Below are 16,145 nucleotides of genomic sequence, written 5' to 3' on the forward strand. Positions count from 1 at the left end.
ACAGCTAAGTTGCTAACATGGAAAGTTAGAGATCTTAAATTTCCTCTCGAAAGTCTTTTGAATTTTTACCCCAGCCCTGCTTCCTGTTTCATAAAGAAGGGGGGTCGGCCATCATCTCCTTCCACGCATCACCTCACTCTCATCCATTGTGCTGCCTTTTCATGGTTAAAAATATATAAAAATTATAGTAATTTCTATTGTGTAAACTCATGGCTGAGCAGTTACTATAGAAGCAGATGACTTGGTCTTCCTTCCCATCAACAAACAAAATCAATTTTTATTTAAAGAGAAAGCATAATTTCCTTTTTAATTTCATGTACAAATAGTGTTGGAACAGTACAGATAAATGATAGAGGTATTCATATCAGAATACCTGTCCTCTCAAAAGGAAAATTCCAAAAGAAAATGTAATGTTCTACCCTAGGTAGATCACAAGATGGGAATGATCTGATACAGATACAAGGTTTTTGGGTGGAATTTTAAAAAATGCTGCAGGGATTTCAATGTATTACAAATCATAAGCATGTGAAGATATGCAAAATACAAAGGTATGCAAAATGCAAATAATATTTTCATGTTCAGTTGGTTATCAGCCTTTCAATGCAGCCCAATCAAGATACAGACTGCACAAGTAATAATGGAATTCTTGTTTTCTTGATATGTAGAGTATAGGAACAGGATTTTGAAAGCTTGACAGCATTTTTCCCTCCTTCCCTCGTATACTCGGGAATTAAGGAAAAGCAAGTTTTGAGTTTCTTTCTAGTATTCTTTTAAACCAGGAATCTCCAAACTTGGCAATTTTATGAATTGTGTACTTCAACTCCCAGAATTCTCCAACCAGCATAGGAGTTGTTAGAGTTGCCAAGTTTGAGACTCCTGTCTCAAATCATATCTTTAATTATGGGCTTAAATCATGCTAATAGTTAATTGCTATCATACTGTTTCTCCAAGATCATGTTTATGGCTCTCCATACTTCAATAATTTTTTTATGTGCTGCATATGACAGAGAGCATATTTTCCTTGAGAAGATGGGGACTGGGGACTTCTACAATCCACACATTAGGACTTCTGAAAATCAGGCAGATTCACAACAAGAGAGAGATGAAGCCAACAGTAAAGAACAGGTCAGGATAACATTAAATGAGCAAATGGGACTTACCATTTTTTGAAGTGAAAGCAGTTCATTAGAAAGAAGAGTGCTGTTTTGGAAATACAGATTTTTAAACACAGCTTCTGCAACAAACATTTCAAGCCACAGAGATGGGATAGAAGAAATGAATACTTTTAATTCCTCATATGAAAAATCTAAAAATAAGGTGAGAAACATTAAACCTTAGCCCAGTAATTTGGAAAAAATCCCTTGTAACATTTGCTAAACATCACATTTTTAGCATTAATGAATAAATAATAAATATTTTAATTATCATTAATTTAATTATCTGAAGTAAAAACTGATTCTCTCTATCCTATCAGGAAATAGAGGAAGGTTTGTACTTTCAGACTTGAAACATTGTGTTAAATGCCTTACAATAAACTAGAATTAACTCATTTGGTCACGTTTCCTGTCTGATCTACTTTGGGAAGGCTGACAGACAGAGTTGCTGGGCTCAATTGAGGTCATTAAATGAGAACTACCTGTAATGAATATCTTAAGTTACAGTATAATGATAAAGAATTAGTGTAATATTCCACAAAATCAAGGGACTTAATATGGGTAGCTTAACGATGTCAATCACTAGATTCTGAGATTAAAAAAACACCTTGAGAAGGAGTGTCAAGGAGAAAAGTTGCAGAGAATTAATAGTAGATGAAGGCTCTACTGCACATATTGAAAATATTAAACAAGTTTTTCATTTATATATAATAAAGGCTATAAATAAGGGCTATAATGCTTAATTCTTAATTACTAATTATTAACATTACCATCACACGAAATGGCAATATAAGAAGCAAGGTCATCAGCTACAGACGGCAACGTATTTCTGTCCATTATGAAGCCTGAAATAATCCAGTATTCCACAACAGCTCCCAAAACTGCATTTAATAGCTCACTTGTTTTATGTTTGAAGACCTGAAAAAGAGTACAAGTTCTATATTGTTATTATTTACTAATATACACTCATATTAATCTCTATATTATTCACTTTAATAAATAAATTGCTAGGAATAAAGAAATTACTGATTCAAGATAATGGGCCCAATCTGAAGCTACATAAACTGTCTGATGTAGTCCAAATAATTTCAAGGGTAGTTCAATATAATACAAAAAAAAAAAAAAAAAAAGGCCACAAAAACAGCTCTTATCTATCTATAATCTAGCATGGGTAAAAGATACAAATACTTATTAACTTATTTTGCAGCAGAATAGGACTTTTTAAAGGGAAGTTGGAATTAATGAGTGGGTGACGCATGCTGAAATTCATAGAAATTAGTGGAGGGTTTTGAACATCTTTCAAATCAGGTTGGTTGTTTTAGCAGGCTGTGGGATGACACAGAACAAAATTATCATTTTTGTGAAAAATATGTATGACAAAATTGAGGCACTCTGGGTCTTTCGTGCAAAAGAAAGAGATATTCATTAGGAATGACAATTCTTCTTCCTCATGTAATGCAGGTAATTGTCAGGTTTTCAGGTGGAACATAAGGGATTGTTTTGGTGTTCTTTTCCATAAAAGCTAACTAATACAGTTAAGAAAAAAAATATCTCTAGGATTAGATTCTGGTAACAATGAAGTAACATATACATAAAAGTAGAATGTCTCTCAGCTTTTAAATATCTTTTTATCTTTCCACATGCCGTCAAAAGATGGCTGGTCACAAGGTGCTACCATAATCTCTATATATCTATCCCTCAAACGCACTGTTTTGTACGAATAATTTTGAATATATTAGAATCAATCAATAATCTGAAGCCTCTATTTTTATAATTCTGAATAAATTTCACCCATTTCACCTAGCTTGCATTAGAATTAGACTTGGTTAACAGCACTCCAGATAACCTTTTGAGTTACGAGAGTTGAGACTGGGGCAGCCATCACTAAGTGATGCAGTCATAAAGCATGATTTATATAGGAATCCAAGCAATCCTTGCTGTAACCCTAAGATGCACAGGTTGTTAAATGGGAAGTGGTGGGAGTCCTAAGTAAAAAACACAGGAATATGACAGGATAAGTGCATGTATACAAGTGGAGGGAGACTGGGGGAAGGAGGGCTTGGGTGTTAAGTGAGGGAGGGAGTGAGTTAAGTGAGTGGAGGGAGACTGGGGGAAGGAGGGCTTGGGTGTTAAGTGAGAGAGGTCAAGGGAAGGACTGGGTGCATGTGTGTGAATTCAAGACTGAGGGAAGGAGGGCAGGGCATGGAGCATAGAAAGGCAGGAAAGACTTGTCAGATCAACTTGTGGCCTTTCCTGCTGGCTATCTCATTGACTTGAGAAAAAAAGCTGTGTGTCTGCTCTGTTGCCAAGAAACAGTCGCTAGATGTATACTTCATATACAAGTATTTATATATTAAAATATCAAGTCTGTATTACATTGAAGGTATGCAACAACAAATATTTATTAACAGAGCCTTTCTGAGAGAAAGTAGAACATCTACAAATATTATTTCTCCTTCTTTATATTTATATTAGGTAAATCACTTACATCAATTGTCCTGTACTTTTCTCTGTATGAATATATGACCCAGTCTATTAGAATATTTATTTGTTTGTTGAAAAGCACTGAATCATTTCCTAACCAAAAGGTGTTCAAAACAACAGTCTGTGGCATCACTGGAGGATTATGTGAGTCACTTCCTTCATAAAGCCTGTAAAAGAAAATTTCATTTCTGGATTTAACTACTTAATTTGTTAGACTTCAGTATGCTGCATATTTTCTGTCAAAACCTGCAGAATTTAACAGTATAACAAAGAATCTATAGAATGTGTGATAAACAATGAAGGGATGTTTTAGGTCTCATTTAAATCATATAAAATGTAGAAGCTTACTGTCTTGTCATTTAGAGGCAGCTTCTTGAAGAACAAAATATTTTACCCCATCTGTTATTTCAAACAAAGGACAAAGGAATAGCTGAAGTTCAATAGCTCAACCACAGCACACAATAAATATGAGTATCAAGATTGCCTATTAGCAAAGCTGTAATACTGTTATCTTAACTTACGAGAAAATTTTTGTATGTATGTAAGAAATTCAAAACTAAGAAAGATACAGAAAATATTATGGAAAGCAAGGCAGAAAAGTGAAATCAACATTAAATAACTCTTTATGTCTAGCAAATCAGGGCTAAATAACCGGGTGCCCTTGGATACAAGACCTGTAATTCTCAAGCAATGAAGAAAATGATACAGTTCATAATTTCTGGAGGATACCAGATTTTCCATACCTGAGCTAGAGTGGACTCTCATCCCACAAATATGTCCTTAAAAGCTGTAAGAAACATTATGATTTTGATAATAACTAAGATAAAGATTATACATTTCAGAGGAAGCAACTGCATTCTGGAAATTTAGAACTGCTAAACTGTAATATGTAATATCTGTCTCTTAGTTCTCCAATGCACTTTACCATGTATTACAGCAAATTGTGATCTTTATTTGCAGGTTGTGTAAAATTTGCTGCAGTTAAATACCCAAAATTTCAAATAAAACAAAACACCTTCAATACTTAAAAAAAAAAAAAAACAATTTAAATACATGTCACAAAATAATTAATTATTGTAATAGGGCTGTACATCTCATGGGATTTGAAAGCAAAAAGGTGCTTTGCAGCACACATAGACACAAATTGTAATCCCTTGCCTGAAACTCCTGAAATCAAACATGTCTTTCCTGGGTTAAATGATAGTGTCCTAGGAAGCTACACAATCCCAGGAAAAGGCACAGCTGAAACCTAAGTGATGCACAGCCCTAATATTTAATGTATACATTTCTAAGTAACATAGCCTATCTCTGAAACAGAGAACACATTTACTATAAAATAAGATCCACCTTAAAAATATAAAGTCTAAAAGGAAAATAAAATACCTTCTTGTTAATGCCAACACTTCAGCCTCAAACAAATTCATAACAAATGTCAGCAATTTTTTGTGAAAGGTTCTGTCCACATCTGTAGTTTCTGAGTCCATGACTGAATGACAAATATCATTGTGATAAAGACAAGACCTATAGAGGAAAAAAACCCCACAATAATTAAGATACTATCAATTTTACATATTTTCATGTGCCTTTTCTATTCACCATCCAGACTTTTACATTTAAGTCCAATTCTTTATGTTCTGAGAGCGTTCTCTTTGGGGTTACAACTTACTAGAACAGAGGTCTAATTTTCCAAAACACTGTGCTGAGCATGAAAATGGGCGTTGGTTCTTACCTGACACGCCATTTCTCTTCGAGCTGTGAGGATCGTCCAGATAGTGGGTGGAGCTTCAGTCTCTGCTGTTGTAGGCTGAGCTTAATTTCTGAGGAACGCCTCCTTCTTCCATCAGGTGGCTTGTCCTTGCGTTCCCCAGTTTATGCGAAGACGAGAGGAAACCAGGCAATCGTGCCCTCCTCTTACTAGACTTAAAGTGCATTGGCTGAAAACAAGACCCCACCAGACGGTGAAAGAAAAAGGGAGGGGCTGAACGATCCTCACAGCTCGAAGTGAAATGGCGTGTCAGGTAAGAACCAACGCCCATTCTCCTTAGAGCTGTTCGGATCGTCCAGATAGTGGGACATACCAAAGCTGGGGCCTGTCCTACGGGAGGGACACCGTCTGGTCTGTTAACTCATCAGAATCCCTGAGCACCCTCTCTAGGACCCTTCTACCGAACGAGGCTTCCGCCGCCGCGTACCTGTCAATTTTATAGTGCCTGATGAAGGGTGACGGGGAGGCCTACGTCGCTGCCCGACAAATGTCAAGTATTGGGGCCTGGGTAGCCCAGGCGGCTGAAGTAGCCGCACTCCTGGTTGAGTGAGCTGTAATACCCCTGGGCACATGGAGGGCCTGGGCCTGGTATGCCCTGGAGATGGCCGCCCTGATCCAACGGCCTATGGTGGTTGAAGGTACCTTGAACCCCTGTGACCTTGGTTGAAAAGATATAAAGAGGGCCTCGGATTTGCGGAAGGTCTGAGTACGCTTAATATAAATCCGCAAGGCACGTCTGACGTCTAAAGTGTGCCATAGTATCTCCTGTCATGAGTTGGCTTGGGGCAAAAATTGGGGAGGATAAGTTCTTGGGCCCTGTGGAAAACCGAGTTAATCTTCGGTAGAAAGGAAGGGTCAAGTCGGAGGACCACCTGGTCGGGATGGAAGACGCACAGGTCTTTCCTAACAGACAGAGCAGCGATCTCTGAAATCCTACGGGCTGATGTGATCGCCACCAGGAATACTACTTTATAAGATAGGAACTGGAGAGGAACCACTCTTAGGGGTTCAAAAGGTGGTTTAGTGAGGGACATCAAGACCTTGTTGAGATCCCAGGTCGGGTATCGGTGAAGGGACGGCGGGCGTAAGTTTGTGGCCCCCCTCAGAAAGGCTCGGATGCATGGGTGATGAGAGAGGGAGGTAACCCCCTCGCAGGAAATGACGGTGGATAGGGCTGCCACCTGGCGCCTTAGGGTGTTGGGGGACAGTCCCTTACTGAGGCCCTCCTGAAGAAATTCGAGAATTTGGGCAACAGATGGTACCGTTGGGTCAATGTGGAGATTAATGCACCATTTGCGGAAAGTGGCCCAAGTGGTGTCATAGATCCTTCTGGTAGAGGGATGCCTGGCTGCTAAGATGGTATTGATAACCTCAGTGGAAAATTTCTCCCTCCTCAGACGTTCCCGCTCAACCTCCAAATGGCTAGTTGGAGCCATTGGGGGTCCGGGTGGAGAAGGGGGCCTTGAGACAGGGAGATCCTGTCTGCTGGGATCCTCCAGGGAGGGGCTACGGATAGGCTGCAGAGATCCGCGAACCAGGAGCGACGTGGCCAATAGGGAGCTACCAAGATCAGTTCTGCCCTCTCGTGGAGTACCTTCTGGAGGACTCTGGGCACCAGGGCCAGAGGGGGAAAGGCATAAAGGAGGCCCGAGGGCCAGTGGCATCTCAGGGCGTTGTAGTTCTCTGCCCCTGGGGAAGGGAATCTTGAGACGAACCGAGGCAGTTGGGTGTTGGTGGGAGAGGCAAACAGGTCTACTACTGGCTGACCGAAAATTTCTGCCGCCTCCCTGAACAGGTCCGGGTGGAGGCGCCACTCTGCTTGGTCTAAGGTAGCCCTGCTCAACCAATCTGCTCGGGTGTTGTCGATGCCCGAAATGTGGTCTGCTCTGAGTGAAAGAAGGTGTGACTCTGCCTACCGGCAGAGTCGCTCGGTCTCCCTCATTAGACTTGCGGATTGAGTGCCCCCCTGCCTGTTGAGATGAGCCTTTGCTGTTATGTTGTCTGTGAGAATGAGAACGTGGCAACCCTGAAGTTGAGGGAGGAAGCTGCGGAGGGCCAAGTGGATGGCTCGAAGCTCTAACCAATTTATATTGCACCTGCTCTCTGCTGCTGACCATCTGCCCTGGGCTGTAAGGGACAGTAGGTGGGCGCCCCATCCGGACAGACTGGCGTCTGTGGTGACGGTGATTCTTGGGGGCTCCTTGAGGAGGCAGCCCTTGTTAATCGACGCCTTGCTCCACCAAAGGAGGGAGGTGAGAACCCTTGGCGAGACCTTGACCTTGCGCCTGGAGTTGCTGGAGCCGGCTCTTTGATACGGAAGCAGGAACCACTGGAGGGATCTAGAGTGGAATCGGGCCCAGGGAATAACGGAAATACAAGATATCATTTTACCTAGTAACTTGGTTAGCTCAAGGAGAGAGACCCTCTTGAGCCGTCTGATAAGTTTGACTGATTGTTGGATGCTGAGTATTCTCTCCGGAGAGATGAACACTCTTGCCTTAACTGTGTCTATGATGGTCCCTAGGTGGGGTAACCTGGTGGAAGGAACCAGTTGGCTTTTCTTCCAGTTTATTAGGAAGCCGTGTTCCTGGAGGGCGGAAAAGGTGACTTGGGTGTCCCTGATAGCCTGTTCCCTGGTGGAGGATAGGATGAGGATATCATCCAGATAGCAGTGGAGCCGTACCAGGATGGATCTGAGGTGGGCAGCTAGAGCAGCCAGAACCTTGGTGAAGGTCCTGGGGGCAGAGGCCAACCCAAACGGGAGGGCCGTGTACTGGAAGTGGAGATTATTATAACTGAAGCGCAGGAATTTGGAGGGTCGGATTGGGATGTGTAGATATGCCTCAGATAGATCAATGGAGGACAACCAGTCCCCTTGTCTAACACCCAGGAGGATGGATTGCAGCGTGTTCATTTTGAATCTGCGATATACAAGGTAGCGGTTTAGCCGCTTTAGATCCAAAATGGCCCTCCATCCCCCTGTGTGTTTAGGCATCACGAATAAGTGTGAATAAAATCCCTGTCCCCTTTGGGATGGAGGAACGGGCTGGATGGCCTGTATCTCCAGTAGATGTCGAATTGCTGAGTCCATAAGGTTGCGTTTGGTGTAGTTTTTAGAGAGGGGACATGCCATGTAGAAATCGGGGGGAATAGAAAGGAATTCGAGGGCAAGGCCAAACCTGACGGTATCCCTGACCCAGACATCTGAAGTGGATGAGTCCCACTGGTTGGCGAAGGATTTGAGTCGCCCGCCGATGGGAATTGAATCAGGGGGCCTATCTGGAGCGGCGGAAGGGCCTGGTGCCGGAGCCGCGAAAGGGCCTCTTAAAGTTTCCGCCTCTTCTGTGCCTATCGAAGGAGTCGGGCCAACCCTGGGGCTGTCCCGAGCCAAAGTGGGGAGGCCTCTGGTATCTGGGAGGGAAGGGGGGTTGGGGATAGGGACGAAAGGAAGTCCTCCGAAAGGGCTGTAGCGGTCTGGGATCTGACTTATGGACGAGGGATGGGAGGTATTTCTTTTTATTCCTTCCTTCAACTAGGAGAGGGTCTAGGGAAGGTCCGAATAGTTTATTTCCCGTGAGGGGAGCGGAGGCTAGTTTCATCTTATTTTTGAGGTCCGCCTGCCAGTGTCTGAGCCAGAGCAGGCGGCGGGCCGAGACGTGGGAAGAAATGGCGCAGGAGGAGAATTTTACTGAATGAAATGTGGCGTCTGCTGAGAACTCTGCCGCGGCTGTGATCTTAGCTATGTCTTGATGGGTGCGAATATTAGAATTCGGGACATGTTGTTTAAGCTGGCGAAGCCAGCGAATGGATGATCTAATGAAAAATGAAGCGGCCGTGGCCGCCCTGATTGCCCATGCGTCCGATTGGTGAGCACGCCGCAGGGCCAGCTCCGACCTCTTCTCCTCCGGCCTCAGGGCCTCCAGCGGGTCACTGAGGGCGGAAGAGGCTAGACCCGCGACAGGCTCATCAACATCCGGTGTGCTTAGCAGGTTGGAGAGCTCTGGGTCAAGGTTGAAGAACCTTTTATCATGGACCGAAGGGGCCGGGGGGGCGGTAGAAGAGGCCAGTTGTTTGGAGATCAGGTCCAAGAAGATGGGGGGCTGGGATGACTTCAGCCTCTATCACCGGCTGTTTGAACATGGAGTCCTCTAGTCCTTCTGGGACTGAGGGAGAGGGATCAGAGGGGCTTTGGGTAGTTAGACCGGAGATGTTTTTGGCTTTGTAGAGGAGGGATTTAAATAGTTGGGGCTTAAAGAGCCCTACAAAGGCGGGAATGTTGGGGGTGAGCCCCTCATCCTCGGACATTTCAGGCTCTGATGGCTCAGAGTCCGGAAGGGGTTCGTTGTAAGGAAGCGATCCCAAGTCAAATTGTTCCTCGTCCTCCTCTTCCCTGCACAAGTCTAGATCCCCCTCCACCTCCTCCTGGTCGTCCCTAACTGATGGGGAGACTCCCCCCTGAAGAGATATCTGCTCGTGGGAGGGCTGCAGAATGAGAGGGAATGGTCTTACGGATTCGGTGGTCTGTGGAGGCAACCCCGGTCTAGCCATCATCTGCATCCCTTCCGCAATTCCCTGGCGGATGGCCATCTCCATCCAGGTTCTGAGCTGCTCCGGGACCGCCTGAATGAGAGGTTCCTCCTGTCGCAGGCCGGTGGCCGTGGGCGTGGAGGTAGCCTCTGGAGTTTGCCTGGCTGGTGTTCCGGGTCCCTGAGAGGGCGGGCTGTGCCTGGAGAGGGAGGGAAAGACTGCAGGAGGGGGAGGGAGAGTAGAGATAGAAGGAGTGGCTGGTGCTGGGGGCACTAAACCAGAGTTTATTTGGCGCGTTTATTTATCTCTTTTTCAAGCGCCCTGTGTCGCCTTAGGGCCTCCTTTTGGGAGGCTTTGGTGGGCTCTTTAGCCTGGCTGCGCAGGTGTCGGGTTTTTTGTTTGGCCTTTAAAGAAGGGCCGCTTGAGGTATTGCCTTCTGCCATTTTAGATAATTGATGAAGATAACAGATCAAGTATAAGGTGGTTGGAGCCCTAGGGGTCGACCTGCAATTAAGGCCGGGAGCCCTGGGAGATTCTTTTGTGCCCCCCCGCCTTTAATCAATTAGTTATGATCAATTTGTTGGTCTTGTTTCAATGCCTTTATTTATTTATTTATTTATTTATTTTGTAGATGATATAATTAGGCCGCCCTTTTTCTTTTGTAATTTGGAGCAAATCTTGTAATAGCAGAAAAGGGCTTGTTGCCTCTTCTCTTTCTCTCTTTTTTTTTTATATGGTTAGGCTGCTGAAATCACGGCAGGAGCCTTGAAGGGCAAGAAGCAGGCCTGCACCAGACTGCCCTCCTAGACAAATAAAAAAACTGGGTGGGAGTGGAGGTTAGCGTTACCGCGGCCGCTACGGCTGGCTGCGGGGAATCCAACAGCGTAGAAAAGCTAACGAGCCTCCAATCAGAAGGTGGATCACCAATGTCCAACACCAGCTACTGTTAAGCAGGCCTACCGGGCCTGCTTTGTCTTAAAACGGGCCGCTGTATCGATCGGAGAGATAAGGCTGACTCAAAATGGCGCCCGGCCACGAGGCGGATCCAAAATGGCGGCCGCAACTTCGTGGGCCTACCGGGCCTGGCAGCGGCAACTGGAGGCCTCCCCAGGGGCAATCCAGAGTCCCCAGGGGGAAATTAAGTAAACGGAACGACGTTTAAACAATAAACGAAGCAGAAGATCGGGGGGGGGGAAACGGAGCGAAAACGTAGCATTTTAAACCAAACGGACAACAAAAAAACGGCAGCAAGGCAATTGAAAGGGTGGGGGGGGGCAGCCTATAAATATTGCTAGCCCTCCCCCTGGCTCCCCCTGGGGCCTGAAGGGCCTCCCAGGGAAACGGAGAAAAACGAAATAAGACAACTGCGCAGGGCTAAAAGGGGAAATAAAATGAAATGAAGCAATACAACCTGATAAGAGAGAGAACACGAATCAAATAGGGCTTGCTGAGAACGGCCAAGAGCACGATCAAAACTGCCTACTCTGCACGAGGGCTGAGCATAAACTGGGGAACGCAAGGACAAGCCACGTGATGGAAGTTCCTCAGAAATTAAGCTCAGCCTACAACAGCAGAGACTGAAGCTCCACCCACTATCTGGATGATCCGAACAGCTCTAAGGAGAAAGGGTTGCTGATAGGTATAGAAAGGAAATTTCAAATGGACACTTTCAAAATAAGGAACTATATATAGTTTTTTTATTGCACTGCTGTTCGGTATGTACAGAAAAATATATAAAATAATATCTACAACAAAGTGTCATAAATCAGGAAAGTACAAGGTGCTTCAGAGATCATACGTTTTTGATGATCTATTGCTCTACAATTACTGGTTCCACTTATTGTGAGGTTGTTAAAAATCCAATATTTGTCTGACAACACAGATAAGCACAGCAATATAGGGTTTTTTTTAAAAAAATAATCCTTGTATCTTTGTATGCAATTGAACTATCATTTTGACAGTTTTAAATTACTTACAATGGTTTTGCTCATGAACCTCTTCATTTTAGAAAATGTGGATCTGATATAAAAGCAATTAACCTTTTTGCTAGCTTTGATTCCAAAGCTTTTCAAAAAAAAATTCCTATCAAATAGTAGCTATTCAACAGAAAAAAAATTCTTAACAAACATTCACTTCATATGAAAATCAAAAACCAAAACTTTATTTGTTGCTTCAGCAATGATGTAATAATTTCATTAAGGTTTTACCTGACAAGTGTTTCCATCAGAGACCATGTTCCATTCTTACAAACAGGACACTGAAGAATTTCAAGGTAATACCTTAGCATAGAAGGTGATTTCCAAGGAGGATTATGTTCGAGGAGAGTATACATTATATGAAAAAAATGGACAGAAAGGGTAGGGTCTGAATTTCCCTGTAAGCAAGCATGAATGTTTATCAGTTTCATGTTCTGCTCCAAACTTAATCGGATTATTATTTTAGTTTAAAACTGAATGTCTTGAAGAATTTAAGAGTGATTTATTTCACACCCACACACAATTTCTATATTTTATCAAATCATATTCTTACTTTTGGGGATCTATCATTTAAGCAGAATCTCTACTTCACTGCAACCCACTTTCTTCATAACAAAGTTGAAGGTAGTATTACAGATGATTTTGACAAAGTTAAAAACTCTTACCCCTAACTCAAATACCATCTTCTCCAAAAAAATGAAGCACTGACTAAACTAAATGGTATTAAATTGGCCAACTATCCCATTACAAAAACTTTCTCAAGAAAACTATATACTGTCAGCTAAGCCGTCTAACATTTAGAAGGTGAAGGAATGCTGGTAAGCTGTGAAAAGTTAACTGGAAGATGAGCAGAACTTTGGGAAAGTAAAGGAAACTAACTCGCTTAGACCAGGGGTGTCAAACTCGCATCGTCACAGTATCATCACATGATGTATTGAGACTTTCCCACCCTTCATTAAACCAGGAGTGGGCATGACCAGCACATGACACATCCAGTCCACGGGCCACGAGTTTGACAACCTTGTACTAGACGATGTTCATTACATACTGCCTCTTTGTTCTTTCAAAACACCACTGTCTTTGTAGTCCTGCCCCCATTATCTCACAGTTACATCCTAACAGTCTCACTGATCTCACTAAGCACATGAGATTTTATATCCAGTGAAATGTCTGGCTAATATAGTCAATCATATGTATAGTTTAAGTCTACAAAGAGGATGTGCAACCCCAGCTTTCTTTAGGCCTCTCTTTGGGTCTTCCTCTGTCAATAAATCAATTTTTGCTTAATGTGTCTTTGACTTAAATGTACACCTCAAAAATTATATCCCAATGTACAAAGGTACAAAATTACCATCCAATCTTAATTTTCACAATCTCAACATTAATAGCTGAGTTTCACTGTGGTTAATACTAATACTTTCAAGATGTAATTTTTTTTACAGTAACAATATTGTTCTCACCTGGAGAATATGCTGTAAAAGAGAATGAATTAGTTTAGCTGGAGGAATAGAATCTTTTCCAGAGAAAAATTCTGTGATTGCAATTGGTAAAAAATGATCATCCACTAGTTCTTCCAATATCTTGTTTCCCCTGGAACAGGGAGCATTTGCAAGCTAAGAAGTAAAACTTTTAAGAATTATTATTAACATACTTTTTATTAGGTACTAACAAAAATTAAAAAAATCTTTCTGGATTCATAATATGAATTTGTTGACTAATCAGTTATAATTCCGTATGAACATAACTTAACAGCATAAATAATAACTTGAAATTTGGGTTATTGATAAAACAGAAATTCTATTATGACTGGTTGATAACTGATATCCACAATTTTACAAGAATCTTCATTAACATTTGTTTTTATCTTATACTTGATTATAAACAAACAAATCTAAATTTCCAGACCTAAACTGTTTTTAAGACTTCACTTTCAAAAAAAGTGTTACAGATATACTGCATTTAGATTAAAAAATTGAAACTGTGTACATAAGTTTCCCAAAAAATATTCCCACAAGACTGCTAGTACTGAAACTACAAAACATCTGAGACAACAAAGACATTGTTGTTTGTTATCATTATGTTTTAACCAGGGATTTACATGTGTTGTCAATATTATTTCACTGCATTATCTAATGTTATCATTAATTGCAGGATTCACACTCTAAACAAATGTTCAATTACTATGAAATATGCATTTGTATTGAGATATTCCTGTCAATATTTCAATAGACATAAAAGATAGATTTACAAAGCGTCCTTAGTAGGGATTTTGAAATGATCCAGAGAATTAAAATACAGAATTTTGTGCACACTTTTTGTACATGTAAGCTTTTTAGTACTTGGGACTGTAATTACTGTTGCTGAGCATAACCAGTTATAACCAATGAATTAGTTCATTTTTATAGTAACAATGTTTATTATTCAAGAATTTGTTTTTAAAAATAATATGGGTACATTAAACTAGATTTCTTCTTAAAGTTAGGAACAAGCAGTTGCAGTTTCATACTCACTTAAGCAAAAACCTATGGCTGTCACTATACAATCTTACATGCTTAGTACCTCTGGGTAAAAAAGAACCTGCTGAAATTCAATCCTTCCAGAATAGCATTTATAGTGAGACAAGAGGAAAAGAAAAATATGTGAATGGATACACTTTGCGTGTTACTTCTAAGCATCCTTCTAACTTCAGAATCTTACCTCTTTGTTGAATTCCATCTTCTGGCCCATTTGAGTGTACTTGCTTAGCATTGCCTGTCAGTTAAAAACAAGTTGTTCTTGTTATATTCAATTGGTTAAATGTAATGCATAGAAATATTACATGACTAAATAGGCATATGGTTATCAGTCCTGCTAATTTCTAATAAGAATACTGATAATTATAGTCAAATACATTTTAAAGGACTTTACAGTTGATTCCTCCTGTCTATTTTTTCTGATAATACTTTATATTCCATTTCTTCTAAAATACGTATTACGTGCATCTGTATTATCTTATTACAATTTTCTTACTTAACAAAGTTTCCACTAGGCAGACCTATTTTTAAGTGAATTGCTAAAATAGATAAAAACAGATTTATATATTTTTCTGCTACTTTGCCCTCTAAATGTGTAGCCTCTGATATGTAGAATGTCAGATAAAGTATAGTGTTACATTCGTTTTAGATTAATGCTTTTTTAGATTAATTTCTATAAAAATACTTTTGTGCAATTTTTAGCAATTTTACCCTCCAAAATAGTTCAAATTGTTCAAAAAGGCTCCCAACAACCTGAAAAGACATTGGAGGGTTTAGAGGAGATAATGCCCATTAGGTTTCCATTGTTTAAAGTAGCTATCAAATTACCTGAAATAACAAGTGCAAGATTGAAACAACTTTCACTATATTCAGTTGTCTGAAAAATACCTGAGTTGTTCTTGAATAGTATTCACATTTACTGAATAGGTTTTACTTTAAAAAATGCGAGTAACTAAGTCATGCATCTCTTCTTTAAATATAGGAAGTTTTCACCCCACGCAATCCATTTTTGGGATTTCACATTTGAGGTTTAGTAAACTCTAAATTTAATATCTCAAAGCTTCCTACGTTTAACTCTTCACCCAAGGATGGATCACTGGATGCCTTTGCTCTATTTTTATATCAGAGTTGGAAACCCTCACTAAATTGAAATTAACAATGACAGCCAAACTAGGTTAATTAGAATAATTTTGGCTCAACTGTTTATATAAGTTGCATTTTTCTATTTGCAGTTGCTTTTATCCCTCTTCTTTCATACCATGAATGCAAAAGGTTTATAAAGATTAGTACTTACCTGTTGATAATATATATGTTTGATAAGTGCGTTTTTCATTTCATCAAATTGCATATCAACCAATGCTTCTCTTGATTCTTGCTCATATTTAACATTTTTCTTCTGGTATTCTTCAATGTTGCTTTTAATTTCATTCTAAGCATTACATATAATACATTACTTTTTGTATAAGCAAGGTGTTAGCCAAAGAATAGTATGAACTCAAAAAATTATAGTTAAAATATAATTAGAGCAGAAATATACAGCTTAATATAAAATAGCGCTGTTTATATTGAAGCAATTCAATAAATCAGAGGGAATAAGTTTGAAAAGAACCTGCTTAAACAGTCAACATATACAGTAAGCTTCAAATATCTATATACAGGTGAAACTCAAAAAATTAGAATATTGTGCAAAATATCGTGCATTATTTCATATGATTAAAGTTTAATG

At 40.7% G+C, this 16,145-nt stretch overlaps 1 protein-coding gene across 4 annotated transcripts in view; it reads right to left on the minus strand.

Annotated features, from left to right (window-relative positions):
• The window catches only part of SLF1 (SMC5/6 complex localization factor 1), a 35,465-nt gene that overhangs the window by 9,004 nt on the left and 10,316 nt on the right, over nt 1-16,145 (minus strand). For all 4 annotated transcript variants that reach the window (XR_015748125.1, XM_026672502.2, XM_087958173.1 and 1 more), the window contains exons 6-13: nt 15,714-15,848; nt 14,604-14,657; nt 13,367-13,519; nt 12,138-12,304; nt 5,022-5,159; nt 3,643-3,805; nt 1,925-2,072; nt 1,161-1,306 (exon numbers count right to left, since the gene is read on the minus strand). Coding sequence is in view for 3 of the 4 variants with exons in the window: in XM_026672502.2 (XP_026528287.1) it covers nt 1,161-1,306; nt 1,925-2,072; nt 3,643-3,805; nt 5,022-5,159; nt 12,138-12,304; nt 13,367-13,519; nt 14,604-14,657; nt 15,714-15,848 (1,104 nt within the window). In the remaining variant the exon portion in view is untranslated. The remainder of the gene's footprint in view (nt 1-1,160; nt 1,307-1,924; nt 2,073-3,642; nt 3,806-5,021; nt 5,160-12,137; nt 12,305-13,366; nt 13,520-14,603; nt 14,658-15,713; nt 15,849-16,145) is intronic.

Source organism: Notechis scutatus, chromosome 2 (assembly GCF_049901735.1).
Source record: "Notechis scutatus isolate UNSWTSFEM ecotype Mainland chromosome 2, rNotScu1.2, whole genome shotgun sequence".
NCBI lineage: Eukaryota > Metazoa > Chordata > Lepidosauria > Squamata > Elapidae > Notechis > Notechis scutatus.